Source organism: Amblyomma americanum, chromosome 5, assembly GCF_052857255.1.
Source record: "Amblyomma americanum isolate KBUSLIRL-KWMA chromosome 5, ASM5285725v1, whole genome shotgun sequence".
Taxonomy (NCBI): Eukaryota; Metazoa; Arthropoda; class Arachnida; order Ixodida; family Ixodidae; genus Amblyomma; species Amblyomma americanum.
In genome coordinates this window covers 203,938,267-203,966,067 of record NC_135501.1, presented here as the reverse complement: position 1 = coordinate 203,966,067, position 27,801 = coordinate 203,938,267, and the positions used below count along the sequence as shown (strand labels likewise).

General features: G+C 49.9%; 2 protein-coding genes and 19 non-coding genes across 21 annotated transcripts; all 21 read left to right on the top strand.

Moving 5' to 3' along the window:
* The first annotated feature begins 309 nt into the window (after positions 1-309).
* Positions 310-382, top strand: TRNAR-ACG (transfer RNA arginine (anticodon ACG)). Its single transcript has one exon. It is a non-coding gene; the product is annotated as a tRNA-Arg (tRNA).
* A 141-nt stretch (positions 383-523) lies between these two features.
* LOC144134536 (uncharacterized) lies at positions 524-9,138 on the top strand. The gene is made up of 3 exons (XM_077667444.1): positions 524-1,389; positions 7,329-7,872; positions 9,100-9,138. Exons 1-3 carry the CDS (start codon positions 524-526, stop codon positions 9,136-9,138), a joined length of 1,449 nt encoding a protein of 482 aa, XP_077523570.1.
* On the top strand, positions 5,326-5,398 carry TRNAR-ACG (transfer RNA arginine (anticodon ACG)). Its single transcript has one exon. It is a non-coding gene; the product is annotated as a tRNA-Arg (tRNA).
* Positions 5,798-5,870, top strand: TRNAR-ACG (transfer RNA arginine (anticodon ACG)). The gene has a single exon. It is a non-coding gene; the product is annotated as a tRNA-Arg (tRNA).
* TRNAR-ACG (transfer RNA arginine (anticodon ACG)) lies at positions 5,951-6,023 on the top strand. Its single transcript has one exon. It is a non-coding gene; the product is annotated as a tRNA-Arg (tRNA).
* TRNAR-ACG (transfer RNA arginine (anticodon ACG)) lies at positions 6,105-6,177 on the top strand. The gene has a single exon. It is a non-coding gene; the product is annotated as a tRNA-Arg (tRNA).
* On the top strand, positions 6,258-6,330 carry TRNAR-ACG (transfer RNA arginine (anticodon ACG)). The gene has a single exon. It is a non-coding gene; the product is annotated as a tRNA-Arg (tRNA).
* Positions 6,412-6,484, top strand: TRNAR-ACG (transfer RNA arginine (anticodon ACG)). Its single transcript has one exon. It is a non-coding gene; the product is annotated as a tRNA-Arg (tRNA).
* On the top strand, positions 6,565-6,637 carry TRNAR-ACG (transfer RNA arginine (anticodon ACG)). The gene has a single exon. It is a non-coding gene; the product is annotated as a tRNA-Arg (tRNA).
* TRNAR-ACG (transfer RNA arginine (anticodon ACG)) lies at positions 6,719-6,791 on the top strand. Its single transcript has one exon. It is a non-coding gene; the product is annotated as a tRNA-Arg (tRNA).
* Positions 9,139-17,534: 8,396 nt separating the features above from the next.
* On the top strand, positions 17,535-17,607 carry TRNAR-ACG (transfer RNA arginine (anticodon ACG)). Its single transcript has one exon. It is a non-coding gene; the product is annotated as a tRNA-Arg (tRNA).
* Positions 17,608-17,687: 80 nt separating this feature from the next.
* On the top strand, positions 17,688-17,760 carry TRNAR-ACG (transfer RNA arginine (anticodon ACG)). The gene has a single exon. It is a non-coding gene; the product is annotated as a tRNA-Arg (tRNA).
* An 80-nt stretch (positions 17,761-17,840) lies between these two features.
* On the top strand, positions 17,841-17,913 carry TRNAR-ACG (transfer RNA arginine (anticodon ACG)). Its single transcript has one exon. It is a non-coding gene; the product is annotated as a tRNA-Arg (tRNA).
* An 80-nt stretch (positions 17,914-17,993) lies between these two features.
* TRNAR-ACG (transfer RNA arginine (anticodon ACG)) lies at positions 17,994-18,066 on the top strand. Its single transcript has one exon. It is a non-coding gene; the product is annotated as a tRNA-Arg (tRNA).
* Positions 18,067-18,146: 80 nt separating this feature from the next.
* TRNAR-ACG (transfer RNA arginine (anticodon ACG)) lies at positions 18,147-18,219 on the top strand. Its single transcript has one exon. It is a non-coding gene; the product is annotated as a tRNA-Arg (tRNA).
* An 80-nt stretch (positions 18,220-18,299) lies between these two features.
* On the top strand, positions 18,300-18,372 carry TRNAR-ACG (transfer RNA arginine (anticodon ACG)). The gene has a single exon. It is a non-coding gene; the product is annotated as a tRNA-Arg (tRNA).
* Positions 18,373-18,452: 80 nt separating this feature from the next.
* TRNAR-ACG (transfer RNA arginine (anticodon ACG)) lies at positions 18,453-18,525 on the top strand. Its single transcript has one exon. It is a non-coding gene; the product is annotated as a tRNA-Arg (tRNA).
* Positions 18,526-18,605: 80 nt separating this feature from the next.
* TRNAR-ACG (transfer RNA arginine (anticodon ACG)) lies at positions 18,606-18,678 on the top strand. The gene has a single exon. It is a non-coding gene; the product is annotated as a tRNA-Arg (tRNA).
* Positions 18,679-18,758: 80 nt separating this feature from the next.
* TRNAR-ACG (transfer RNA arginine (anticodon ACG)) lies at positions 18,759-18,831 on the top strand. The gene has a single exon. It is a non-coding gene; the product is annotated as a tRNA-Arg (tRNA).
* An 80-nt stretch (positions 18,832-18,911) lies between these two features.
* TRNAR-ACG (transfer RNA arginine (anticodon ACG)) lies at positions 18,912-18,984 on the top strand. The gene has a single exon. It is a non-coding gene; the product is annotated as a tRNA-Arg (tRNA).
* Positions 18,985-19,159: 175 nt separating this feature from the next.
* LOC144134535 (uncharacterized) lies at positions 19,160-26,437 on the top strand. Its single transcript, XM_077667443.1, has 4 exons — positions 19,160-20,017; positions 24,472-24,759; positions 25,192-25,552; positions 26,424-26,437. The coding sequence occupies exons 1-4, from the start codon at positions 19,160-19,162 to the stop codon at positions 26,435-26,437; spliced, it is 1,521 nt and encodes a 506-aa protein (XP_077523569.1).
* Positions 26,438-27,801: the final 1,364 nt, after the last annotated feature.

The following is a 27,801-nucleotide window of genomic DNA, read 5'->3' as shown; positions in this document are numbered from 1 at the left end:
CACCTCTTCGTTCCTTTCTGCTTTCATTCCCTCCTTTATCCCTTCCCTTACGGCGCGGTTCAGGTGTCCAACGATATATGAGACAGATACTGCGCCATTTCCTTTCCCCCAAAACCAATTATTATTCCTGAAGCCCCCGAGTGGCTCGAAAGAGTAGAGCCTTTGGTGGCGCTTAGAGAGTTTTGAGTTTTAATATGACGAAGCCACAACCCACCAGGCGGATAGTGTTAAGTATTGTTCATTGTGCCGTGTAAGTGTATTTGTGTATTGTGGTTCTTGCCGAAGTCAGGCAATAAAGGAAGAAAAGAGGGGCCTGTGGCGCAACGGATAACGCGTCTGACTACGAATCAGAAGATTCTAGGTTCGAATCCTGGCAGGCTCGCTCCTTGTTTTTTTTTTTACTTTTGCTGAGGAGGCCATCGAAGGAACGCTTGAGCCTGTCACCAAAAGCACTCCTGTCGTCCCGGGCCTGTGGCGCAACGGGATTCGACTTCCGGCCACCGAGCGTGACGGACGCGTTATCATGAGCTCCGTCGGAGCGGTTTCAGTGGCCCAGTCGGGCCGCGGTAACCGGTTTTTTGCGGCTACTGCCGATGATTACCAGGTTATTCTGCCCAATCTGCCATCCGGACGCATCGTCGCCAACACCGTTTTCATGCACGGCGATCCAAGAGCCCGGCCGTATCGTGTTGAAGACTACCGGGACACTTTGGCCAACCTTGGTGCGCTTCCCGACGTTGTGGCGTTGGGGGCGTATCAAATGAACCACGTGTGGGCTGTGACAATGACAACTGCTGATGCTGCTCAGAAGCTGCTTTTGGCCGTCGACGTGAAGGTAAAGGATCGCCCATGCTTGCTCATTGATCCGAATAACCGAGAGGTTCGCGTAAAGCTGCACTGGTTGCTGCATGGCGTTACCGACGAAGACGTTCGCGTGGCACTGTCGCCCTACGGGAAGGTGTTGGAAGTGACCCGGGAGAAGTGGCGGGCGCTCGGTGTCACTGAAAAAGGGTCGACGACTCGTACAGTTGGACTAAAATTGCATGCCGACGTCAAAATAGACGATATTCCGCATCAGCTCAAGATAGCCGGAGAGCTAACTCTTGTTGTTGTGCCGGGCCGCGCTCCTCTGTGTCTGCGCTGCAAGAGCACCGGGCACATTCGTCGCGACTGCAAAGTGCCGCGCTGTAGTCGTTGTCGTCGTTTCGGCCACGTCGATGCTGATTGCGCAAAGACGTACGCCAGCGTAGCCGGACCAGTGCAGGCAAACGACATATCGGACCACCTGATGGACGAGGAAGACTCAGAGGAAACAGCAAGGACGAGCCGTAACCTGGTTACGCAAGGTGCATCGTCGAACTTTCAAGGGGAACAACTAATTGACGATGGGTATAAACCCGCAGACAAGCGGCGACATGACGACGCAGAAGGCGGGAACGAGAAGGATGAGGCAAGCACTACGGGCCACCCCTCTCCCGGAGGAGGCGAGAAACCACCCACCGAGCCGGCACCAGTCACCGTGAGGGAGAGCGACAGTATTAGTGCCGCTGCAAAGCGACCTCACGACGCAGGCGAAAATGAGAAGGAGCTTAGTGTCGTTGCTGCAGACGAGCCGCCAGCAGAGACGACTGTTGGACGGCGTCCTTCATTTCGACCGCTGCCGAACACTTCGGCGGCGCGCAAGACGGCGGAAACGCCGCCTATGCCGCCGTGAGGACCGCCCTGTGCTAGCACACTCCGGATCAAACCGCAGTTGTGAGCGCCATGCCCCCGGTTTTCTTTCCCACCTTGCTATGATGACTATGGAAAAGCCCATTCGCGTGGCAACATTAAATGTCCGAGGGCTTGCCTCAAGGAGGAAGCAGAGTCAACTGTACCGCCTGTTAAGCGACTTTGACCTTGACATTCTAGCAGTGCAGGAGACGAAAGTCGAGGGCGACGTGGAAACCGGGGGCATGGTGCAGCAATTCGTAGCGCGATACTGTGCTATTGTGAGCCATTCCGTGGGATATTCTTCAGGCTGCGCATTGTTGGTCCGACATAGTCTAGGAGCTAAAATAGAAGCCGTCACGTCATGCACGTCAGGACGGTTTATTGTATGTGATTTCTTGTTATCGTCCTTGGAGTGGCGTGTAATCTGTTTGTATGCGCCGACTGTTGCCGGGGAAAGGTGCAGGTTTTTTGAACAGCTAAAACAGTATACCCAGTGTAATAGGTTGGTCATTCTTATTGGCGATTTCAACTGCGTTCTTTCATCCCGGGACAAAACTAGCACCCGGCCGTACAAGGATGCAAGCACGACTGCCCTAAATGAAATAATAGGGAACAGTAGTTTGGCGGATGTGGCTGAATGCCTTGGTGGTGGAAGAAATACGCAGTACACCCATTTTCAGGCTTCGAGCCACGCTCGTTTGGATAGAGCATACGTAAGCCTTGATTTGGTACCCTTTTGCAAGGAGTACCGAGTGAGCGCTGTTTCATTTACTGATCACTGCTTAGTCAGTTTTCTAGTAGCAAGCACGAAAGAAAGGAAAAGAAGCTTCGAGTGGCAGTTATGGAAATTGAATTCAAAATTACTGGATGATGAAATTTTTATGGCAGACGTGATGACGCAAGTTGATGCAATGAAACATATGGGTAATACGACGTACAGAGAAAAATGGGAGAACTTCAAGCAGACAGTTAAAATGAAAGCATTGGAGCGGGCGAGCGCTATACGCAGACAAAAGGGGGCAGAGGAAAAAACGATGCGCAGAAACTTGGAAAAATTGATCAGTGAAGAGTGTAGTAGACCCGGCATGTTCATGGACGATATTCGCGCACTAAAGCATAAAATAGAACAGTTCGACATCGAAAGATACCACGGTGCTCTGGTGCGAGCGAGAGCTGAAAAGCTGATAGCGGGGGAAGTTCCATCAAAAAGAGCGTTGGGCGCAGAAAAGTGGCACGCGCGGCGCAATCAGATAGTGGAAATTGAAGTTGGTGGAAAAGTTAGTGACACAGCAGAAGATATTGAGCGCGCTTTCTTCGAGCACTACAGTGGGTTATTTGCCAACTGCTCAGTTGACATTGATCGTTTCAAGAAGGACTTCCTTTTGTTGATGCCCAGCCTAGACGACAGTACGACGGAATTATTGGAGGCAGCTATCTCAGTAGAGGAGGTGAAAAACGCTATTGAAAGCTTGCAGCCGGGGAAGTCTCCGGGCCCGGATGGTCTGACCTCAGCCTTTTATAAACGTCTAAAAAGAACAATTTCACCAGTTTTAGCTGCTGTCTATAATGAGGCATTCGAACTCAATGTACTGCCGCCTTCCTTCACATCCTCCCACACTGTTCTTATACCGAAATCAGAAGACCCCTCTGTATTGCGCAGAGTAACTTCTTACCGTCCAATTTGCCTCACAAATGGAGACTATAAGATAATGATGAAAATTTTGGCTAAGCGATTGCAGACAGTCATTACTGACCTGGTGGGGCCGCATCAAACGTGCGGTATTAAAGGCCGATCTATTTTCTCAAATATACATGTAGCGCGTAGTATCCTTGAGTGCTGCGACGCAATAGGCACACAAGTGGCAATGATCCAAATTGATCTGGAGAAAGCTTTCGATAGGGTGCCTCATGAAATTCTTCTGTGCATTCTAGATCATGTGAATGTGGGTAGAATTATTCGAGGCGGGGTCGCCATGGCGTACCAGGATTGCACGACAAGTCTAATTGTCAACAAGGTTGTGGGTTCACGCATTCCAGTCAAACGCTCGGTGCGCCAGGGTTGCCCTCTTTCGCCACTGTTGTTTTGTTTGTATATAGAGTCATTTTGTTTGAGCGTGATACAGAGCGATTGTATGCGCGGTTTTAAACTACATCAGTTAGAAGTCCGACTGTTGGCTTATGCGGATGATATAGCCATGTTTTGTAATGATTACGACAGTGTAACACAGGCTGTTAAGTGTGTTAAAAGTTTTTGTGCGGCCAGTGGCAGCGCGGTAAACTGGAGTAAGTGCCTGGGATTCTGGCACGGGGATTGGCCGGAGGCCCCAGACACTTTTGCCAACATGAGTTTTACTACGACTCCTGTTAAATACTTGGGAGTTCCTCTTGAGTGTTACAAAGACAGCGAGGCCTACTGGAGGAGTGAAGTGGATAAAATGAGGGAAAGAGTGAATAAATGGAATGGATGGAATTGGTCAATGTTCTCGAGAGCCACAATTTGCAACATATTTTTAGTGAGCAAACTTTGGTATGTCCTTCAAGTCTTGCATTGCTCCAGGGTTCATATCCAAAAATTTCATCGGGTGTTTGCAGTGTTCGTGTGGGCATCTTCCTGGGAAAGATCAAGCCGCACCAATTTATTTCTACGAGTTCGAAATGGAGGACTCAGTTTGTCACATTTGTTTTTGAGACAGGTTGTCAATCGGTATTTATTTCTTCGGGACGTTAAGCACCCGTTTCTACACACTGTCTGTCAACTTCGCCTGGGGAAGCACTTGCCTAATATGGTTGTCTCTGCTGGCAGTATGCCCGGTGGAGTGCATGGTTTTCTACGCGAAGTTGTGGTTTCATGTAGGTTTTTGATGGCGCGGTTTTCACTCCAATACCTGAGTGAAGTCAACCGGAAAAAACTGTATAAAGACCTCTGTAGTGTGGTTCTCCCCGTGCCTTTATATCGGTCCCTTTACAGGGAAGGTATAGGTAACAAGGTACTAAAGCGTGTTAAGGCAATGTTAGTCCCGTCTGGTGTTAAGACTTTCTTTTTCAAATTGCACACTGGAACTCTGACTGTCAAACCGTGGATGGCTGAAAAAGGTTTTTTTGTTCCCTGGGGTACTCACTGTATAATATGCAGAAAGGAGGAGACAATTGAGCATGTGTTCCTTGAATGCTGGGATGCTGTGTTCCTTTGGGATGTGCTTCAGCGCACAATCAAAAAAGAATTTCCGCTTGATGGGCACGGAATTCGCTACTTGCCAATTGAAAGTGATGACGGTACCCCATTTGATTTGATCATGCTAATAGCCCTACACAGTATTTGGAAATGCAGAATGGCAGTAAGGCACGCCGATCTCGATGCAAGACCGGCACGTCAATATTTCAAAGAAAGCATAAGCAACTTTGTTCAGGAGAAAAAGATGCTGGAATGTAGTCCAGAGTGGCTGTCACGTGTTGAGTTATTATTGGCGATGAAGGAATTTTAGCATGAGCGTGACCGCACAAGCTGAGCGGCCGTTGTTTTAACAAAGATGTTGATTGTGTTTTAGTTCTTATGTATGAATATGTGCTTTCTTTTCATGTGGGTCAAAATACCGGCAATAAAGAAAAAAAAAAGGGCCTGTGGCGCAACGGATAACGCGTCTGACTACGGATCAGAAGATTCCAGGTTCGAATCCTGGCAGGCTCGCTCATTGGTTTTTTTTTTTACTTTTGCCGAGAAGGAAATTTTATGGGCCAAAGCCAGGGAATGAAGAAAAAAAGCTTTCTGGATGGCCAGAAAGCAGTCCATTCTTTCCCGAAAATAAATTCGGGCAGGTCGTGCATCTTTGTCACAATAATAGCCTGCCATTCTGGAGCGCCATATACACTGGCTCTCGAGGCTAGAGCCGCTCTGTATGCTTCGTGAATTTTAGAATGACGAAGCCAGCCTCATGCTGGCTGACCACGACGGCGTCTTATGTACATAGTGTTTTGTGTGGTTTTTGTTGAGTGTTTTTTGGTTAAATGTTATGAGCCAAAGCCAGACAATAAAAAAAAAGAAAAAAGGAACACTTGAGTGTGTCACCAAAATTGCTCCTGTCGTCCCGGGCCTGTGGCGCAACGGATAACGCGTCTGACTACGGATCAGAAGATTCCAGGTTCGAATCCTGGCAGGCTCGCGCCTTGTTCTTTTTACTTTTGCCGAGGAGGCCATCGAAGGAACGCTTGAGCGCGTCACCAAAAGCACTACTGTCGTCTCGGGCCTGTGGCGCAACGGATAACGCGTCTGACTACGGATCAGAAGATTCCAGGTTCGAATCCTGGCAGGCTCGCGCCTTGTTCTTTTTACTTTTGCCGAGGAGGCCATCGAAGGAACGCTTGAGTGTGTCACCAAAAGCACTCCCTTTCGTCCCGGGCCTGTGGCGCAACGGATAACGCGTCTGACTACGGATCAGAAGATTCCAGGTTCGAATCCTGGCAGGCTCGCGCCTTGTTCTTTTTACTTTTGCCGAGGAGGCCATCGAAGGAACGCTTGAGCGCGTCACCAAAAGCACTACTGTCGTCTCGGGCCTGTGGCGCAACGGATAACGCGTCTGACTACGGATCAGAAGATTCCAGGTTCGAATCCTGGCAGGCTCGCGCCTTGTTCTTTTTACTTTTGCCGAGGAGGCCATCGAAGAAACGCTTGAGTGTGTCACCAAAAGCACTCCCTTTCGTCCCGGGCCTGTGGCGCAACGGATAACGCGTCTGACTACGGATCAGAAGATTCCAGGTTCGAATCCTGGCAGGCTCGCGCATTGTTCTTTTTACTTTTGCCGAGGAGGCCATCGAAGGAACGCTTGAGTGTGTCACCAAAAGCACTACTGTCGTCCCGGGCCTGTGGCGCAACGGATAACGCGTCTGACTACGGACCAGAAGATTCCAGGTTCGAATCCTGGCAGGCTCGCGCCTTGTTCTTTTTACTTTTGCCGAGGAGGCCATCGAAGAAACGCTTGAGTGTGTCACCAAAAGCACTCCCTTTCGTCCCGGGCCTGTGGCGCAACGGATAACGCGTCTGACTACGGATCAGAAGATTCCAGGTTCGAATCCTGGCAGGCTCGCGCATTGTTCTTTTTACTTTTGCCGAGGAGGCCATCGAAGGAACGCTTGAGTGTGTCACCAAAAGCACTACTGTCGTCCCGGGCCTGTGGCGCAACGGGGATTCTGCTTCCGGCCGCGCTAGCGAACGGACGCGTTATCATGAGCTCCGTCGGAGCGGTGTCAGCGGCCCAGGAGGGCCGCGGAAACAGGTCTTTTGGTGCTTTTTCTTCGACAGGTGCTGAATACCAGGTAGTTCTACCGAGTTTGCCTACAGGGCGTTTCGTTGCCAACACAGTTTTTTTGCACTGTGATATCAGGGCACGCCCATACCGGGTGGAAGATTTCCGCGATGTTCTGGCTGAGTTATCGCTCCTGCCGGAAGTAATCGCCATCGGAGCCTACAGGATGAGCCACGTGTAGGCGATTACGTTTAAGGATGAAGACGCCGTGAAAAAAATTGTGAGTGCTGGTGAGCTGGTTGTGAAAAAGTGCCGGTGTCTCGTCATCGACCCAGCTAACCAAGACGTGCGTATGAAAGTCCACTGGCTTTTGCACAGTGTTCCTGAAGACGACGTGAAGCTCGCCTTCGCGGCATTTGGCAAGGTGACTGACGTTGCCCGCGAGCGGTGGCGAGTGCAGGGTATGGCAGACAAAGGCTTCACTACAATGCTCGTCACCCTGAAGCTGAAACCGGGAGTGAAGCTCGACGACATTCCGCACCAAGTGAGCGTCGCCGGTGAGCTGGCTCTCGTGGTCGTGCCGGGCAGGGCTCCGCTCTGCCTTCGCTGCCGTGGCACGGGCCACATACGCCGGGAGTGCCGCATACCGCGGTGCGGTGCTTGTCGACGGTTCGGCCACGAGGACAGCCAGTGCGAGCGTACCTACGCAAAAGTCACCGGGTCCGTTAACACTCAGGACGCTTCAGCCTTGCTCATGGACGCGGCGGATATGGAAGAGACGTCTGCCGCTACGACTGCGACAGCGGCGGGCGAGACGAATGCCGTGGAGACATCGCAACAGGACAAAATTGTTGCTGAGAAGGGCGTAACCATACGTGAACCAGCGCCTCGCCAGGACGCAGGGCCGAGGTCGGAGGGCGAGGTGAAATCCCCAGTCGCTACTGGGGCTCTTTCCATTCCTCCTGACCCGTTCTTGCGCACCGTGTGCCAGGTGAGGCTGTGGCGATTGCTGCCCGAGTTTGTTGTTACCACAGAAGAGCTCTCGGGTGGAATTTTTGGTTACTACAAAGAGATTGTAGCAAGTGTTAGGTTTCTTTCAGCGCGTTTTTCTAGCGATTATTTGTATAAAACTAAAAGAAAGAAGTTGTACCATGATCTTTGTGATATTGTTTTCCCAGAGCCTATGTACAGGGCCTTGTACAGTGGAGGTCCTGGAGCTGATGTTTTAAAAAGGGTAAAGAAAATGCAGGTGCCACCAGGAGTAAAGACCTTCTTTTTTAAATTACACACCGGGACACTCCCAGTTAAAAAGTTTTTGGACGGAAAGGATTTCTTTTTACCGTGGGGATCGAACTGCTTAATTTGTAAACAGCCCGAAACAATAGACCATGTTTTTTTGCATTGCTGGGAAGGGGTTTATTTTTGGGATGTGTTACAAAGGACAATAAAGAAAGAGCTACCACTTGACGCGCAGGGAATTCGTTATTTAAGCACTGACAATGAGGATGGGGTACCATTTGATTTCATAATGCTCTTGGGCCTCCACAGTATATGGCGCTCCAGAATGGCAGGCTATTATTGTGACAAAGACGCACGACCTGCCCGAATTTATTTTCGGGAAAGAATGGACTGCTTTCTGGCCATCCAGAAAGCAGCTGCGGAGCCTCCCGAGTGGCTCTCGAGGCTAGAGCCGCTCTGTATGCTTCGTGAATTTTAGAATGACGAAGCCAGACTCATGCTGGCTGACCACGACAGTGTCTTATGTACATAGTGTTTTGTGTGTTTTTTGTTGAATGTTTTTTTTGTTAAATGTTATGAGCCAAAGGCCGGCAATAAAGAAAAAACTACGGTGAGAGCACGGCGCTTCAACAGGACGGCAATGGCGGAGACGAGCCGCCGTCCAAAGCCGCAGGTATGAGGCGGCCGACCTTGAAGCCGCGGCCGAACACTTCGTCCGAAACACGGCAGGCGGGGAAACCGCCTCCGTAGTTTCATGCCTAGAGCCCGTTCTGGGGTCTGGGGATTATTTTTTTTAGGCGTGGCGCGAAGGCAGACACCATAAAATAAGGCGTTCTTTTTTTTCTCGATATGGCTCTCATTTTAACTGAAGCACTGCGCGTAGCCACTTTAAACGTGCGAGGCCTTGCAGCAAGAAGGCGACAATGCCAGCTCAGTCGCCTTCTTCTAGACAACGATCTGCACGTTGTTGCAATACAAGAAACTAAAATTGAAAGCCAAGAAGCTACAGAACGTATGGTGTCCGTTTTCCGTACGCACTTTGAAGTATGTGTGTGTCATTCTGTAGGTGCCTCTGGCGGCTGCGTACTTTTTCTTCGCAATAATTTCGGTATTACGGTGCAGTCACTTTTCTCGTGTGATAGCGGCCGTCTTCTTGTCGTTGATTTTTTGTACTCTGGCGTTGAGTTCCGAGTTATTTGTGTGTATGCACCAAATGCGGAGTCCGAGCGAAGACTGTTTTTTGACCGCTTTGAGACATACCTAAACTGTGACAAAGTACTAATCCTACTGGGCGATTTCAACTGCGTCTGTCAGGCTACCGATCGTGCAAGAAGTTCGTTTGTGAGAGATAGGAGTGCTGATGTCTTGAACGAATTGGTCCATGGCCATAATTTAGAAGATATTGGAAGTGTTTTCACCAATGGCCCTTGTACACGGTATACCCATTTTCAGGGCAATAGTCATACCCGATTGGACAGAGTGTATGTGTCGGCAGAACTTTTTTCACTATGCACATTGTATGATGTCAGACCTGTGGCTTTCAGTGACCACGCCCGAGTGATTACAACCTTTGGCAGGCAGCAGAGCAAAAAGCGGTTTAATTGGCATTTATGGAAATTAAATAATAAGTTGTTGGAGGACGAAGGATTCGCTAAGGAAGTAAAGCAAGAACTAGAGAAGCTAATTACAGTGCAACCGTCGAACTTCGCTGCAGAGTGGGAGGAGTTTAAGCAAAGGGTAAAAAGAAAAGAGAGATTGAAAAAGGTACGCAGTTGAAATATGCCGAGAAACAAAAGGAAGCAGAGCTTCATGAACAGCTTGAATACCTCACGTGTATAGAAAGCGCACAACCAGGCACATGCTTTAATGAAATCAGGGATGTCAAAGCCCAGCTGGAAAAAATGGACGCCGATAAGTATACTGCGGCAGTTACTCGGGCGCGAACTGAGCAGCTATGGGCAGGGGAAACACCAACAAAACGAGCGATATCCGATGAAAAACGATACTCGTGCCGAAAGCAAATACGACAAATAAACACTGGGGCAGGGGTTTCGGCAGACAGTGGCGTAATCAAGGAAACAATCTGTGATCACTTCAAAGATATGCTGGGTCATTCGCGGAAAGGGGCTTCCATTGCGAATTTCTACCACTTATGCCGAAACTTGACGAAGAAATCAAAATACGGCTCGAACAGACGATTTCCTTGCAAGAAATAGAGGACGCGATAGATGCATTGCCAACCGGTAAAACTCCTGGCCCCGACGGCCTGGGAGCAGCTTTCTACAAAGCTTTCAAAACTGCAATAGCCCAGATACTGCAAGTCATTGTCGTTGAAAGTTATGAGAAAAAACGTGTTCCGCTGTGCTTCACAACTTCGCACATAGTGCTCATTCCTAAAACCGATGATGCTGAAAAGCTCCTGATGGTGGGGTCTTATCGCCCGATAAGCCTCACAAACGTCGACTACAAGATTTTCATGAAGGTGTTGGCGAAGAGGCTGCAGAGTGTTATAACATCGATTGTAGGCACGCACCAAACGTGAGGCATAAAAGGTCGAAGTATCGCTACGAACATACACGTGGCGCGGTCCATACTAGAATGCTGTGACTCTTTTGATGACCGAGTGGCGATGATACAACTAGATCTGGCAAAAGACTTTGACCGGGTGTCTCATGACGTCCTGTTTGCCGTACTAGAGCATGCGAATGTTGGCCGAATATTAACAGAAGGTGTTAGAATGGCATACGCAAACTGTACGACTCAGATTGTTGTGAACGGCGAACTCACTGGCAGCCTGCAAGTGCGATCTTCTGTAAGACAGGGTTGTCCCCTGTCGCCATTGCTGTTCGCGGCGTACCTTGAGCCACTTTGCTTGGCCATCCGGAATAATGAATGCATAACGGGTTTCAGGCTGCAATCAGCGCACGTAAAAATCTTGGCTTATGCTGATGACACCGCTGTATTTTGTGCAAATACAGAAAGTATTTCTGAGGTAACGAACGTAGTGCACAAATTTTGTAGCTGCACTGGAGCCCAGATCAACTTTGAAAAAAGCAACGGCTTCTGGCACGGTGGCTGTGACGTCACGCCTGAACACTATTCTCGGATGCGCTGGTCCACCACTCCAGCGTTGTATTTAGGAGTACCCCTTGACAGTTACCGGGACCCAGATCCGTACTGGCTTGACCAAGCATCGAGGGCCAAGGAAAGAAGTGATGCATGGCAAGGGAGACAGTTATCGATGTTTTCGCGTGCCATTATCTGCAACCTGTTCCTTACTGCTAAAGTGTGGTATGTGATGAATGTGCTCAGTGCTTCCCGGGCAAGCATTCAAAAACTTCATCGTGTATTTGCGGTTTTTATTTGGGCTTCGACCTGGGAAAGGACGAGTCGAACAAACTTGTTTCTTTCTGTGAAGAAAGGTGGGCTTGGCCTGGCGCATTTATTTTTGAGACAAGTTGTCTCGCGTTTCATGTACCTACGGGATGAAAATGATGTCTTCCTCCGGACCGTAATGCAAGTACGGCTTTGTCGACTTCTTCCTGACCTTCTTGTAAGTTCGGTACATGTAAATGGTGCGATAAGAGGGTACCTTAAAGAAGTTGTGCTCGCGTACAGAATGCTGCATGTTCGGTTTTCCATGGAGTATTTGTGTAATGTCAAGAAAAAAAATATTGTACGTGGACTTAGTGGACACAATGCTTCCTCTGCCGATATATCGTTTGCCACACATTGCAGGCCCAGGAGCTGATGTACTTAAAAGAGTTAAGAAGATGCCAATATTGCCAGCGATCAAATCCTTTTTCTTTAAACTCCACACTAATACCTTATCAATGAAAACGTGGATGCACGATAAAGGTCTTTTCGTCCCTTGGTCAACAAACTGTTTCCTGTGCCACAAACCGGAAACCATTGAACATGTGTTTTTGGACTGTTGGGATCCCATTTTTTTCTGGGATGTCCTTCAGAGAACTTTGAAGAAAGACCTACCATTAGATGCATATGGCATAATATTTCTACCTTTTCACAAAACAGATGATTTTCCATTTGATGCAGTAATGCTCCTGGGACTTCACAGCTTGTGGAAAACCAGAATGGAGTTTAACAATGCAGATGAACAAGTGAAACCTGTACGGGAACATTTCATTCAAAATGATGTGCGATTTAGGGAGGCGTATAAGGCCCTCCCTGAACAGCCAAAATGAATCGATGTGCTTGATGATTTGGCAAGACTGAAAAAATTTTAACATGCCGTGTCAGGCAAAGGTCTGCCGACAGGTTTTAATCGTTCATCTTGTGTGTTTTGAATGTCAAAGTCGGCAATAAATTAAAAAAAAAGCCTGTGGCGCTACGGATAACGCGTCTGACTACGGATCAGAAGATTCCAGGTTCGAATCCTGGCAGGCTCGCGCCTTGTTCTTTTTACTTTTGCCGAGGAGGCCATCGAAGGAACGCTTGAGTATGTCACCAAAAGCGCTACTGTCGTCCCGGGCCTGTGGCGCAATGATTCGACTTCCGGCCACCGAGCGTGACGGACGCGTTTATCATGAGCTCCGTCGGAGCGGTTTCAGCGGCCCAGTCGGGCCGCGGTAACAGGTTTTTTGCGGCTACTGCCGATGATTACCAGGTTATTCTGCCCAATCTGCCATCCGGACGCATCGTCGCCAACACCGTTTTCATGCACGGCGATCCAAGAGCCCGGCCGTATCGTGTTGAAGACTACCGGGACACTTTGGCCAACCTTGGCGCGCTTCCCGACGTTGTGGCGTTGGGGGCGTATCAAATGAACCACGTGTGGGCTGTGACAATGACAACTGATGATGCTGCTCAGAAGCTGCTTTTGGCCGTCGACGTGAAGGTAAAGGATCGCCCATGTTTGCTCATTGATCCGAATAACCGAGAGGTTCGCGTAAAGCTGCACTGGTTGCTGCATGGCGTTACCGACGAAGACGTTCGCGTGGCACTGTCGCCCGACGGGAAGGTGTTGGAAGTGACCCGGGAGAAGTGGCGGGCGCTCGGTGTCACTGAAAAAGGGTCGACGACTCGTACAGTTGGACTAAAATTGCATGCCGACGTCAAAATAGACGATATTCCGCATCAGCTCAAGATAGCCGGAGAGCTAACTCTTGTTGTTGTGCCGGGCCGCGCTCCTCTGTGTCTGCGCTGCAAGAGCACCGGGCACATTCGTCGCGACTGCAAAGTGCCGCGCTGTAGTCGTTGTCGTCGTTTCGGCCACGTCGATGCTGATTGCGCAAAGACGTACGCCAGCGTAGCCGGACCAGTGCAGGCAAACGACATATCGGACCACCTGATGGACGAGGAAGACTCAGAGGAAACAGCAAGGACGAGCCGTAACCTGGTTACGCAAGGTGCATCGTCGAACTTTCAAGGGGAACAACTAATTGACGATGGGTATAAACCCGCAGACAAGCGGCGACATGACGAAGCAGAAGGCGGGACCGAGAAGGATGAGGCAAGCACTACGGGTCACCCCTCTCCCGGAGGAGGCGAGAAACCACCCACCGAGCCGGCACCAGTCACCGTGATGGACAGCGACAGTATTAGTGCCGCTGCAAAGCGACCTCACGACGCAGGCGAAAATGGGAAGGAGCTTAGTGTCGTTGCTGCAGACGAGCCGCCAGCCAAGACGACTGTCGGACGGCGTCCTTCATTTCGACCGCTGCCGAACACTTCGGCGGCGCGCAAGACGGCGGAAACGCCGCCTATGCCGCCGTGAGGACCGCCCTGTGCTAGCACACTCCGGATCAAACCGCAGTTGTGAGGTAAGCGCCATGCCCCCGGTTTTCTTTCCCACCTTGCTATGATGACTATGGAAAAGCCCATTCGCGTGGCAACATTAAATGTCCGAGGGCTTGCCTCAAGGAGGAAGCAGAGTCAACTGTACCGCCTGTTAAGCGACTTTGACCTTGACATTCTAGCAGTGCAGGAGACGAAAGTCGAGGGCGACGTGGAAACCGGGGGCATGGTGCAGCAATTCGTAGCGCGATACTGTGCTATTGTGAGCCATTCCGTGGGATATTCTTCAGGCTGCGCATTGTTGGTCCGACATAGTCTAGGAGCTAAAATAGAAGCCGTCACGTCATGCACGTCAGGACGGTTTATTGTATGTGATTTCTTGTTATCGTCCTTGGAGTGGCGTGTAATCTGTTTGTATGCGCCGACTGTTGCTGGGGAAAGGTGCAGGTTTTTTGAACAGCTAAAACAGTATACCCAGTGTAATAAGTTGGTCATTCTTATTGGTGATTTCAACTGCGTTCTTTCATCCCGGGACAAAACTAGCACCCGACCGTACAAGGATGCAAGCACGACTGCCCTAAATGAAATAATAGGGAACAGTAGTTTGGCGGATGTGGCTGAATGCCTTGGTGGTGGAAGAAATACACAGTACACCCATTTTCAGGCTTCGAGCCACGCTCGTTTGGATAGAGCATACGTAAGCCTTGATTTGGTACCCTTTTGCAAGGAGTACCGAGTGAGCGCTGTTTCATTTACTGATCACTGCTTAGTCAGTTTTCTAGTAGCAAGCACGAAAGAAAGGAAAAGAAGCTTCGAGTGGCAGTTATGGAAATTGAATTCAAAATTACTGGATGATGAAATTTTTATGGCAGACGTGACGACGCAAGTTGATGCAATGAAACATATGGGTAATACGATGTGCAGAGAAAAATGGGAGAACTTCAAGCAGACAGTTAAAATGAAAGCATTGGAGCGGGCGAGCGCTATACGCAGACAAAAGGGGGCAGAGGAAAAAACGATGCGCAGAAACTTAGAAAAATTGATCAGTGAAGAGTGTAGTAGACCCGGCATGTTCATGGACGATATTCGCGCACTAAAGCATAAAATAGAACAGTTCGACATCGAAAGATACCACGGTGCTCTGGTGCGAGCGAGAGCTGAAAAGCTGATAGCGGGGGAAGTTCCATCAAAAAGAGCGTTGGGCGCAGAAAAGTGGCACGCGCGGCGCAATCAGATAGTGGAAATTGAAGTTGGTGGAAAAGTTAGTGACACAGCAGAAGATATTGAGCGCGCTTTCTTCGAGCACTACAGTGGGTTATTTGCCAACTGCTCAGTTGACATTGATCGTTTCAAGAAGGACTTCCTTTTGTTGATGCCCAGCCTAGACGACAGTACGAAGGAACTATTGGAGGCAGCTATCTCAGTAGAGGAGGTGGAAAACGCTATTGAAAGCTTGCAGCCGGGGAAGTCTCCGGGCCCGGATGGTCTGACCTCAGCCTTTTATAAACGTCTAAAAAGAATAATTTCACCAGTTTTAGCTGCTGTCTATAATGAGGCATTCGATCTCAATGTACTGCCGCCTTCATTCACATCCTCCCACACTGTTCTTATACCGAAATCAGAAGACCCCTCTGTATTGCGCAGAGTAACTTCTTACCGTCCAATTTGCCTCACAAATGGAGACTATAAGATAATGATGAAAATTTTGGCTAAGCGATTGCAGACAGTCATTACTGACCTGGTGGGGCCGCATCAAACGTGCGGTATTAAAGGCCGATCTATTTTCTCAAATATACATGTAGCGCGTAGTATCCTTGAGTGCTGCGACGCAATGGGCACACAAGTGGCAATGATCCAAATTGATCTGGAGAAAGCTTTCGATAGGGTGCCTCATGAAATTCTTCTGTGCATTCTAGATCATGTGAATGTGGGTAGAATCATTCGAGGCGGGGTCGCCATGGCGTACCAGGATTGCACGACAAGTCTAATTGTCACCAAGGTTGTGGGTTCACGCATTCCAGTCAAACGCTCGGTGCGCCAGGGTTGCCCTCTTTCGCCACTGTTGTTTTGTTTGTATATAGAGTCATTTTGTTTGAGCGTTATACAGAGCGATTGTATGCGCGGTTTTAAACTACATCAGTTAGAAGTCCGACTGTTGGCTTATGCGGATGATATAGCCATGTTTTGTAATGATTACGACAGTGTAACACAGGCTGTTAAGTGTGTTAAAAGTTTTTGTGCGGCCAGTGGCAGCGCGGTAAACTGGAGTAAGTGCCTGGGATTCTGGCACGGGGATTGGCCGGAGGCCCCAGACACTTTTGCCAACATGAGTTTTACTACGACTCCTGTTAAATACTTGGGAGTTCCTCTTGAGTGTTACAAAGACAGCGAGGCCTACTGGAGGAGTGAAGTGGATAAAATGAGGGAAAGAGTGAATAAATGGAATGGATGGAATTGGTCAATGTTCTCGAGAGCCACAATTTGCAACATATTTTTAGTGAGCAAACTTTGGTATGTCCTTCAAGTCTTGCATTGCTCCAGGGTTCATATCCAAAAATTTCATCGGGTGTTTGCAGTGTTCGTGTGGGCATCTTGGGAAAGATCAAGCCGCACCAATTTATTTCTACGAGTTCGAAATGGAGGACTCAGTTTGTCACATTTGTTTTTGAGACAGGTTGTCAATCGGTATTTATTTCTTCGGGACGTTAAGCACCCGTTTCTACACACTGTCTGTCAACTTCGCCTGGGGAAGCACTTGCCTAATATGGTTGTCTCTGCTGGCAGTATGCCCGGTGGAGTGCATGGTTTTCTACGCGAAGTTGTGGTTTCATGTAGGTTTTTGACGGCGCGGTTTTCGCTCCAATACCTGAGTGAAGTCAACCGGAAAAAACTGTATAAAGACCTTTGTAGTGTGGTTCTCCCCGTGCCTTTATATCGGTCCCTTTACAGGGAAGGTATAGGTAACAAGGTACTAAAGCGTGTTAAGGCAATGCTAGTCCCGCCTGGTGTTAAGACTTTCTTTTTTAAATTACACACTGGAACTCTGACTGTCAAACCGTGGATGGCTGAAAAAGGTTTTTTTGTTCCCTGGGGTACTCACTGTATAATATGCAGGAAGGAGGAGACAATTGAGCATGTGTTCCTTGAATGCTGGGATGCTGTGTTCCTTTGGGATGTGCTTCAGCGCACAATCAAAAAAGAATTTCCGCTTGATGGGTACGGAATTCGCTACTTGCCAATTGAAAGTGATGACGGTACCCCATTTGATTTGATCATGCTAATAGCCCTACACAGTATTTGGAAATGCAGAATGGCAGTAAGGCACGCCGATGTCGATGCAAGACCGGCACGTCAATATTTCAAAGAAAGCATAAGAAACTTTGTTCAGGAGAAAAAGATGCTGGAATGTAGTCCAGAGTGGCTATCACGTGTTGAGTTATTATTGGCGATGAAGGAATTTTAGCATGAGCGTGACCGCACAAGCTGGGCGGCCGTTGTTTTAACAAAGATGATTGTGTTTTAGTGCTTATGTATGAATATGTGTTTTCTTTTCATGTGGGTCAAAACACCGGCAATAAAGAAAAAAAAAGGCCTGTGGCGCAACGGATAACGCGTCTGACTACGGATCAGAAGACTCCAGGTTCGAATCCTGGCAGGCTCGCGCCTTGTTCTTTTTACTTTTGCCGAGGAGGCCATCGAAGGAACGCTTGAGTGTGTCACCAAAACCACTCCGGTCGTCCCGGGCCTGTGGCGCAACGGATAACGCGTCTGACTACGGATCAGAAGACTCCAGGTTCGAATCCTGGCAGGCTCGCGCCTTGTTCTTTTTACTTTTGCCGAGGAGGCCATCGAAGGAACGCTTGAGCGTGTCACCAAAAGCACTACTGTCGTCCCGGGCCTGTGGCGCAACGGATAACGCGTCTGACTACGGATCAGAAGATTCCAGGTTCGAATCCTGGCAGGCTCGCGCCTTGTTCTTTTTACTTTTGCCGAGGAGGCCATCGAAGGAACGCTTGAGCGTGTCACCAAAAGCGCTCCTGTCGTCCCGGGCCTGTGGCGCAACGGATAACGCGTCTGACTACGGATCAGAAGATTCCAGGTTCGAATCCTGGCAGGCTCGCGCCTTGTTCTTTTTACTTTTGCCGAGGAGGCCATCGAAGGAACGCTTGAGTGTGTCACCAAAAGCGCTCCTGTCGTCCCGGGCCTGTGGCGCAACGGATAACGCGTCTGACTACGGATCAGAAGATTCCAGGTTCGAATCCTGGCAGGCTCGCGCCTTGTTCTTTTTACTTTTGCCGAGGAGGCCATCGAAGGAACGCTTGAGTGTGTCACCAAAAGCGCTCCTGTCGTCCCGGGCCTGTGGCGCAACGGATAACGCGTCTGACTACGGATCAGAAGATTCCAGGTTCGAATCCTGGCAGGCTCGCGCCTTGTTCTTTTTACTTTTGCCGAGGAGGCCATCGAAGGAACGCTTGAGTGTGTCACCAAAAGCGCTGCTGTCGTCCCGGGCCTGTGGCGCAACGGATAACGCGTCTGACTACGGATCAGAAGATTCCAGGTTCGAATCCTGGCAGGCTCGCGCCTTGTTCTTTTTACTTTTGCCGAGGAGGCCATCGAAGGAACGCTTGAGTGTGTCACCAAAAGCGCTCCTGTCGTCCCGGGCCTGTGGCGCAACGGATAACGCGTCTGACTACGGATCAGAAGATTCCAGGTTCGAATCCTGGCAGGCTCGCGCCTTGTTCTTTTTACTTTTGCCGAGGAGGCCATCGAAGGAACGCTTGAGTGTGTCACCAAAAGCGCTCCAGTCGTCCCGGGCCTGTGGCGCAACGGATAACGCGGCTGACTACGGATCAGAAGATTCCAGGTTCGAATCCTGGCAGGCTCGCGCCTTGTTCTTTTTACTTTTGCCGAGGAGGCCATCGAAGGAACGCTTGAGCGTGTCACCAAAAGCACTACTGTCGTCCCGGGCCTGTGGCGCAACGGATAACGCGTCTGACTACGGATCAGAAGATTCCAGGTTCGAATCCTGGCAGGCTCGCGCCTTGTTCTTTTTACTTTTGCCGAGGAGGCCATCGAAGGAACGCTTGAGTGTGTCACCAAAAGCGCTCCTGTCGTCCCGGGCCTGTGGCGCAACGGATAACGCGTCTGACTACGGATCAGAAGATTCCAGGTTGGGGATTCGACTTCCGGCCACCGAGCGTGACGGACGTGCGATGACGGGCTCCGTTGGAGCAGCTACAGCGGTCATGTCTGGCCGCGGAAACAGGGCTTTTGCCTCGGATGAAGAGTATCAGGTGATTCTGCCTACCCTTCCTACAGGACGTGTTGTGTTGAACACAGTTTTTTTGCACGCTGACGTGCGGGCCCGTCCTTATCGGGTCGAAGATTTCAGGGATGCGCTGGCTCAGCTGATGCTGCTCCCCGAGGTTATCGCCTTGGGGGCGTATCGCATGAGCCATGTATGGGCTGTTACTTTCGCGAGTGCTGAGGCGGTGACGAAAATTCTTTCTGCCGGAGACCTGAAAGTCAAGGACCGCCGCTGTCTCGTCATCGACCCGGCAAACCAGGACGTCCGCGTCAAGCTGCACTGGCTGCTGCACAACGTGCCCGACGAAGACGTGAGGGTAGCCTTTGCTCCGTACGGCAAGGTGAGCGAAGTCTCCAAGGAGCGGTGGCGCGTCCAGGGTGTCGCCAGCAAGGGGTCGACGACACGCTTGGTTTCATTGAAAATGAACCCTGGCGTGAAGCTGGAAGACCTCCCTCACGAAGTCAGGGTTGGCGGTGAGCTGGCTCTCGTGGTTGTACCGGGCAGAGCTCCGCTGTGTCTGCGCTGCCACGGTACTGGGCACATTCGCCGTGAGTGCAAGGTTCCACGATGCGGCGCCTGTCGTCGCTACGGGCACGAAGAAAGCAGCTGCGTACGCACGTACGCGAGTGCTGCCGTCCCAGTCAACACTGACATTTCGTCCGAACTTGTCATGGACGAGGCTGACGCGGAAGACGCTGCAGCAGAGGCAGGGGACAGCGTGGAGAAGGCCCCTGCTGTGCCCCCTACGGAAATATCCACAAGCGTAGAGGAGCCCAGCAGTAAGCGGCAGCAACAGGTAGCGCAGCCTGCAGAAGTCAAGGCGCCAACGGACGAAGTCTTGAGCGGTGGGGCGTCAGCTCCCGTCGTTCCCCAGCATGGTGACAGCATGGAAGTGTCACATGCATCAACCAGCAACCAAGCAGGGAAGCGACCGCACGAGCACAGTGCGAATGGAGAGCCCAAAGTGAGCGAAGGCGACGAGCCGCCGCAGAAGACTGTTGGTGTCAGGCGACCGACGTTGAAACCGCGGCCGAATGTACAGGCCGATCAACGAGCTGCGGCTAAGCCGCCGCCTTAGTTGGAGTGAGTGCCCTGTGAGTGGTTTCTGTGGGCGTGAGATGGCCTTTTTCGGTAACAGACTGCATGGGCTGATTTTCCAGTCCATACGCAAAAGGCACTTGTGCAAGAGACTTTGGATTACCGGCACCGCACCCATCGAGCACCTCAGATTATGCAAGTCACCCGCACCGTCGCCTTGTGTCCCGAGGTATGCACCATATGGCTCCTGTACCTAAACTAGATGGCTTCTACACCTCTTAGAGCGTTGCGCATTGCAACAATTAATGTCAGGGGACTGGCTTCCAAGAAGCGTCAGTACCAGCTAAGCCGGCTGTTCGTTGATAATGACCTAGACATAATAGCCGTACAGGAGACGAAAGTCGAAAGACAGGAACAGGCGGACCTTATGGTGCAGCCTTTTACGGCACGCTACAATGTTTGTGTGTGCCATTCTTCTGGCACATCGGGCGGTTGTGCTGTATTTATTAGGAATTCTCTGGGGATTGTCGAGCAGAATTTAACTGTGTGTCAAACTGGCCGTTTGGTTGTAGTGGATTTTTTTTATTGCAATTTGCTATGGAGAGTCATATGCGTGTATGCTCCTAACAGGGAGAACGAGCGCAAGGAATTTTTTGAGCGCGTTGAACAATATGTGTGCTGTGAGCGGTTAATTGTGCTTTTGGGCGACTTTAACTGCGTTTGTAAAGCAGAGGATAGAATTACAAAAAGACTCCTTCGTGACAAAAGTGCGGAATTGTTGAATTCGATTGTGCAAGAAAATGGTTTAGATGATGTTGCTGAAGTTCTTTCGGTAGCGCCGCATTTTACTCACTTCCAGGGTGAAAGTCACGCGAGACTTGACCGAGCGTATGTGTCGCTTGATCTGATTCCTTTGTGCAATAGCTACGAGGTAAAACACATGTCTTTTACCGACCACAGCTTAGTTACGTTTACCCTGGGGAACAAAGACAAGAAATCTCGTTTCTCGTGGGACCTCTGGAAGTTTAACGCACAATTACTCGAGGATGAACGCTTTGACATTAAAGTTAATGAATGCATTAAAGCATTGCTATCAGCAGAGCCTGGGAACTGGGTAATTAGGTGGGAAGATTTCAAAGAACAAGTGAAAATAAACGCGATTGAAAGGGCAAGCATCATATGCCACGATAAACGTGTTAAAGAAAAAGAACTACATTGCCAACTTGACTTGCTCGTAAGCCTGGAAAGTTCCCAGCCGGGAAGATATAAGAAAGAAATAAGAGATACAAAAAGTAAACTTGAGATTATCGAAAAAGACAAGTATACAGCTGCCATGATACGGGCCCGTGCTGAACGTCTCTGGCTTGACCAAGTACCTACTAAACGCTCGCTTAGTGACGAAAAGAAGTACGCGACTCAGAACGAAGTAAGACAAATCAGGTACAGAAACGAGGTAACGAATGATAGCAAAGTGATTCAGTTGGCGTTTGTTGAGCAGTATCGGGAATTGCTTGGGCGGCGACGGCTTGAAGAAGAGGGGTTTGCAAACACGTTCTTGTCCCGTATGCCAAAACTAGGAGACGATATAAAACAAGGGCTGGAGGTACCAATCAGCGTAAGCGAAGTGGGAAGAGCAATCGAAGAGCTGAGTGCCGGAAAATCTCCCGGTCCTGACGGCTTAGGTAGTGAATTTTATAAGAAGTTCAAAGCCGAACTCACCCAAGCTCTCCACTGCGTCTTCACCGAAATTTATGAGACAAAGAAAATGCCACCATCATTTAAAACAGCACACGTGGTTTTAATACCCAAGAGTGAGGACCAGGCTAAACTTCTGTCCGTTGGGGCTTATCGGCCGATAAGCCTAACCAACGTTGACTATAAAGTGTTTATGAAGATTCTTGCCAACAGACTGCAAAAGCTCATAAAGGACCTTGTAGGGCCCCACCAAACGTGCGGTATTAAAGGTCGCACTATTGGAACAAATGTGCACATTGCCAGAACTGTTCTTGAATGCTGCGATGCCTTCGGGGGCCGAGTTGCCATGATACAGCTTGACCTTGCAAAGGCCTTCGATCGAGTGTCGCACGACATTCTTTTCGCCATTCTAGAATATGCCAACGTCGGCTCTGTGATAATACAAGGTGTACAGATGGCGTACGACAACTGTGTTACCCGAATTATAGTGAACAAACAGCTGACTGAACCTGTACCTGTGTGTTCTTCGGTCAGGCAGGGTTGCCCGCTCTCGCCTTTGCTCTTTGCGATCTACCTTGAGCCTTTTCTGTTATCACTGTTGCACAATGATGGGATCTGCGGTTTCACTCTTCTGTCGGCGCAAGTAAAAGTGCTTGCTTACGCTGATGATATTGCTGTTTTTTGCGCGGATCAAGACAGCGTTAAAGAAGTTGTGAAAGTTGCGGGGGAATATTGCAAAAAGACTGGGTCCGAAATTAACTGGGATAAGTGCATAGGTTTTTGGCACGGTGATTGGGACAGCACACCTGCCGTGTTTGCTAACATGAAATGGACGACCGCCCCTGCGAAGTACTTGGGGGTACCCTTGGAGCACTATAAAAGCAGTACGGAGTTGTGGGGTGAGATAACGCAGAGTGCAAGGAGAAAAGCGGATGGCTGGAAAGGACGTGACCTTTCTGTTTTCGCGCGCGCAAGTGTGTGCAATGTATTTTTAATAGCCAGAATTTGGTATATATTGCAGTTCGTGCTCATTACCCGAGCAAACCTGCAGAAGCTGCATAGAGTGTTTGCTGTCTTTATTTGGAGCTCAAATTGGGAGCGAACAAGTCGAGTTAATCTGTTCCTTCCGGTCAAAAGGGGCGGCCTTGGCCTTTCTAATTTGTTTCTGAAGCAAGTTGTCTCAAGATTTTTGTTTCTACGTGATCAAACCGATCCCTTGTTGCGCACAATGTTGCAGGTGCGCTTAGGCAACGTGTTGCCGGAATTTGTTGTGTCCAGTTACCCGGCCACGAATCGTGCTGTAACAGGTTTTTTGCGTGAAGTTGTGGCAGCCTTTCGCACTTTGAGCGCTCACTTTTCTACACAGTATCTATCTGCTGTACCCAGGAAAAAACTGTACAAAGATTTGCTAGATATATTTATACCTGCTCCCTTATACCGTTCCTTTTGCTGCGGAGGCCCAGGCAAAGATGTGTTAAAGCGAGTTAAGAAGATGCCGGTAAGACCGACTGTGAAATCCTTTTTCTTTAAACTTCATACCGGTACCCTTCCGGTGAAAACATGGCTTAACGATAAAGGCATTTTTGTGCCCTGGACCACCGACTGCATACTCTGCAAAAAACCCGAGACCATCGAACATGTGTTTATCGACTGCTGGGACCCGGTTTTTTTCTGGGACATCTTGCAAAGAACATTGAAGAAAGAACTACCTGTAACTCCTTATGGCATCCGGTTTCTACCTATAGAAAGTGAGGAGGTTCCTTACGACATGTTTATGCTACTGGGCCTCCACAGCATCTGGAAAACGAGAATGGCGGCCAGGCACGCCGACGCAAATGTGCGACCAGTGAGAGAAAACTTTATAGAAAGTGCAGTTTTCCTGAGAGATGTTCTCCGCAGTCAACCCCAGCCGCCGGACTGGGTGGCAGTTATGGATGAACTGATTAACATGAAAAAGTTTTAACCCATTGTCTCGGCCAAAGTGTGGCTAGAGATTTTTATGTATTGTTTACCGGTAATAAAGGAAAAAAAAAAACAGAAGATTCCAGGTTCGAATCCTGGCAGGCTCGCGCCTTGTTCTTTTTACTTTTGCCGAGGAGGCCATCGAAGGAACGCTTGAGTGTGTCACCAAAAGCACTACTGTCGTCCCGGGCCTGTGGCGCAACGGGGATTTTGCTTCCGGCCGCGCTAGCGAACGGACGCGTTATCATGAGCTCCGTCGGAGCGGCGTCAGCGGCCCAGCAAGGCCGCGGAAACAGGTCTTTTGGTGCTTTTTCTTCGACAGGGGCTGAATACCAGGTAGTTCTACCGAGTTTGCCTACAGGGCGTTCCGTTGCCAACACAGTTTTTTTGCACTGTGATATCAGGGCACGCCCATACCGGGTGGAAGATTTCCGCGATGTTCTGGCTGAGTTATCGCTCCTGCCGGAAGTAATCGCCATCGGAGCCTACAGGATGAGCCACGTGTGGGCGGTTACGTTTAAGGATGAAGACGCCGTGAAAAAAATTGTGAGTGCTGGTGAGCTGGTTGTGAAAAAGTGCCGGTGTCTCGTCATCGACCCAGCTAACCAAGACGTGCGCATGAAAGTCCACTGGCTTTTGCACAGTGTTTCTGATGACGACGTGAAGCTCGCCTTCGCGGCATTTGGCAAGGTGACTGACGTTGCCCGCGAGCGGTGGCGAGTGCAGGGTATGGCAGACAAAGGCTCCACTACAAGGCTCGTCATCCTGAAGCTGAAACCGGGAGTGAAGCTCGACGACATTCCGCACCAGGTGAGCGTCGCCGGTGAGCTGGCTCTCGTGGTCGTGCCGGTCAGGGCTCCGCTCTGCCTTCGCTGCCGTGGCACGGGCCACATACGCCGGGAGTGCCGCATACCGCGGTGCGGTGCTTGTCGACGGTTCGGCCACGAGGACAGCCAGTGCGAGTGTACAGTACTCACGGATTGAAATAGGACATTCGGAGCGCTAGCCTTGCAGTGCCACGCAGGCATGTGGTAAACCACAGGCCGGCTCATTGGCTACTGGAAGGAACAATTCTGCTTTGTAGATGTTCTCCCTCTCGCTCCATACCACAATGCACCACCTTGGTTCCATGAGCGTCTACGGGCGGCGCTCCATGAAGCGACGGCCACGCGCTCCGAATGTCCTATTTCAATCCGTGAGTACTGTACCTACGCAAAAGTCAGCGGGTCCGTTAACACTCAGGACGCTTCAGCCTTGCTCATGGACGCGGCGGATATGGAAGAGACGTCTACCGCTACGACTGCGACAGCGGCGGGCGAGACGAATGCCGTGGAGACATCGCAACAGGACAAAATTGTTGCTGAGGAGGGCGTAACCATACGTGAACCAGCGCCTCGCCAGGACGCAGGGCCGAGGTCGGAGGGCGAGGTGAAATCCCCAGTCGCTACCGGGGCTCTTTCCATTCCTCCTGACCCTGTGAGCATGGACATGTCTTCCGGGGCGGCTAACCTAGCGGCGGGAAAGCGCCCGCACGACGACGGTGAGAGCACGGCGCTTCAACAGGACGGCAATGGCGGAGACGAGCCGCCGTCCAAAGCCGCAGGTATGAGGCGGCCGACCTTGAAGCCGCGGCCGAACACTTCGTCCGAAACACGGCAGGCAGGGAAACCTCCTCCGTAGTTTCATGCCTAGAGCCCGTTCTGGGGTCTGGGGATTATTTTTTTTAGGCGTGGCGCGAAGGCAGACACCATAAAATAAGGCGTTTTTTTTTTTCTCGATATGGCTCTCATTTTAACTGAAGCATTGCGTGTGGCCACTTTAAACGTGCGAGGCCTTGCAGCAAGAAGGCGACACTGCCAGCTCAGTCGCCTTCTTCTAGACAACGATCTGCACGTAGTTGCAATACAAGAAACTAAAATTGAAAGCCAAGAAGCTACAGAACGTATGGTGTCCGTTTTCCGTACGCACTTTGAAGTATGTGTGTGTCATTCTGTAGGTGCCTCTGGCGGCTGCGTACTTTTTCTTCGCAATAATCTCGGTATTACGGTGCAGTCACTTTTCTCGTGTGATAGCGGCCGTCTTCTTGTTGTTGATTTTTTGTACTCTGGCGTTGAGTTCCGAGTTATTTGTGTGTATGCACCAAATGCGGAGTCCGAGCGAAGAGTGTTTTTTGACCGCTTTGAGACATACCTAAACTGTGACAAAGTACTAATCCTACTGGGAGGTTTCAACTGCGTCTGTCAGGCTACCGATCGTGCTAGAAGTTCGTTTGTGAGAGATAGGAGTGCTGATGTCTTGAACGAATTGGTCCATGGCCATAATTTAGAATATATTGGAAGTGTTTTCACCAATGGCCCTTGTACACGGTATACCCATTTTCAGGGCAATAGCCATGCCCGATTGGACAGAGTGTATGTGTCGGCAGAACTTTTTTCACTATGCACATTGTATGATGTCGGACCTGTGGCTTTCAGTGACCACGCCCTAGTGATTACAACCTTTGGCAGGCAGCAGAGCAAAAAGCGGTTTAATTGGCATTTATGGAAATTAAATAATAAGTTGTTGGAGGACGAAGGATTCGCTAAGGAAGTAAAGCAAGAACTAGAGAAGCTAATTACAGCGCAACCGTCGAACTTCGCTGCAGAGTGGGAGGAGTTTAAGCAAAGGGTAAAAATAAGAGCGGTTGAAAAAGGTAGGCAGTTGAAATATGCCGAGAAACAAAAGGAAGCAGAGCTTCGTGAACAGCTTGAATACCTCACGTGTATAGAAAGCGCACAACCAGGCACATGCTTTAATGAAATCAGGGATGTCAAAGCCCAGCTGGAAAAAATGGACGCCGATAAGTATACTGCGGCAGTTATTCGGGCGCGAACTGAGCAGCTATGAGCAGGGGAAACACCAACAAAACGAGCGATATCCGATGAAAAACGATACTCGTGCCGAAAGCAAATACGACAAATAAACACTGGGGCAGGGGTTTCGGCAGACAGTGGCGTAATCAAGGAAACAATCTGTGATCACTTCAAAGATATGCTGGGTCATTCGCGGAAAGGGGCTTCCATTGCGAATTTCTACCACTTAGGCCGAAACTTGACGAAGAAATCAAAATACGGCTCGAACAGACGATTTCCTTGCAAGAAATAGAGGACGCGATAGATGCATTGCCAACCGGTAAAACTCCTGGCCCCGACGGCCTGGGAGCAGCTTTCTACAAAGCTTTCAAAACTGCAATAGCCCCGATACTGCAAGTCATTGTCGTTGAAAGTTATGCGAAAAACGTGTTCCGCTGTCCTTCACAACTTCGCACATAGTGCTCATTCCTAAAACCGATGATGCTGAAAAGCTCCTGATGGTGGGGTCTTATCGCCCGATAAGCCTCACAAACGTCGACTACAAGAGTTTCATGAAGGTGTTGGCGAAGAGGCTGCAGAGTGTTATAACATCGATTGTAGGCACGCACCAAACGTGTGGCATAAAAAGTCGAAGTATCGCTAAGAACATACACGTGGCGCGGTCCATACTAGAATGCTGTGACTCTTTTGATGACCGAGTGGCGATGATACAACTAGATCTGGGAAAAGACTTTGACCGGGTGTCTCATGACGTCCTGTTTGCCGTACTAGAGCATGCGAATGTTGGCCGAATAATAACAGAAGGTGTTAGAATGGCATACGCAAACTGTACGACTCAGATTGTTGTGAACGGCGAACTCACTGGCAGCCTGCAAGTGCGATCTTCTGTAAGACAGGGTTGTTCCCTGTCGCCATTGCTGTTCGCGGCGTACCTTGAGCCACTTTGCTTGGCCATCCGGAATAATGAATGCATAACGGGTTTCAGGCTGCAATCAGCGCA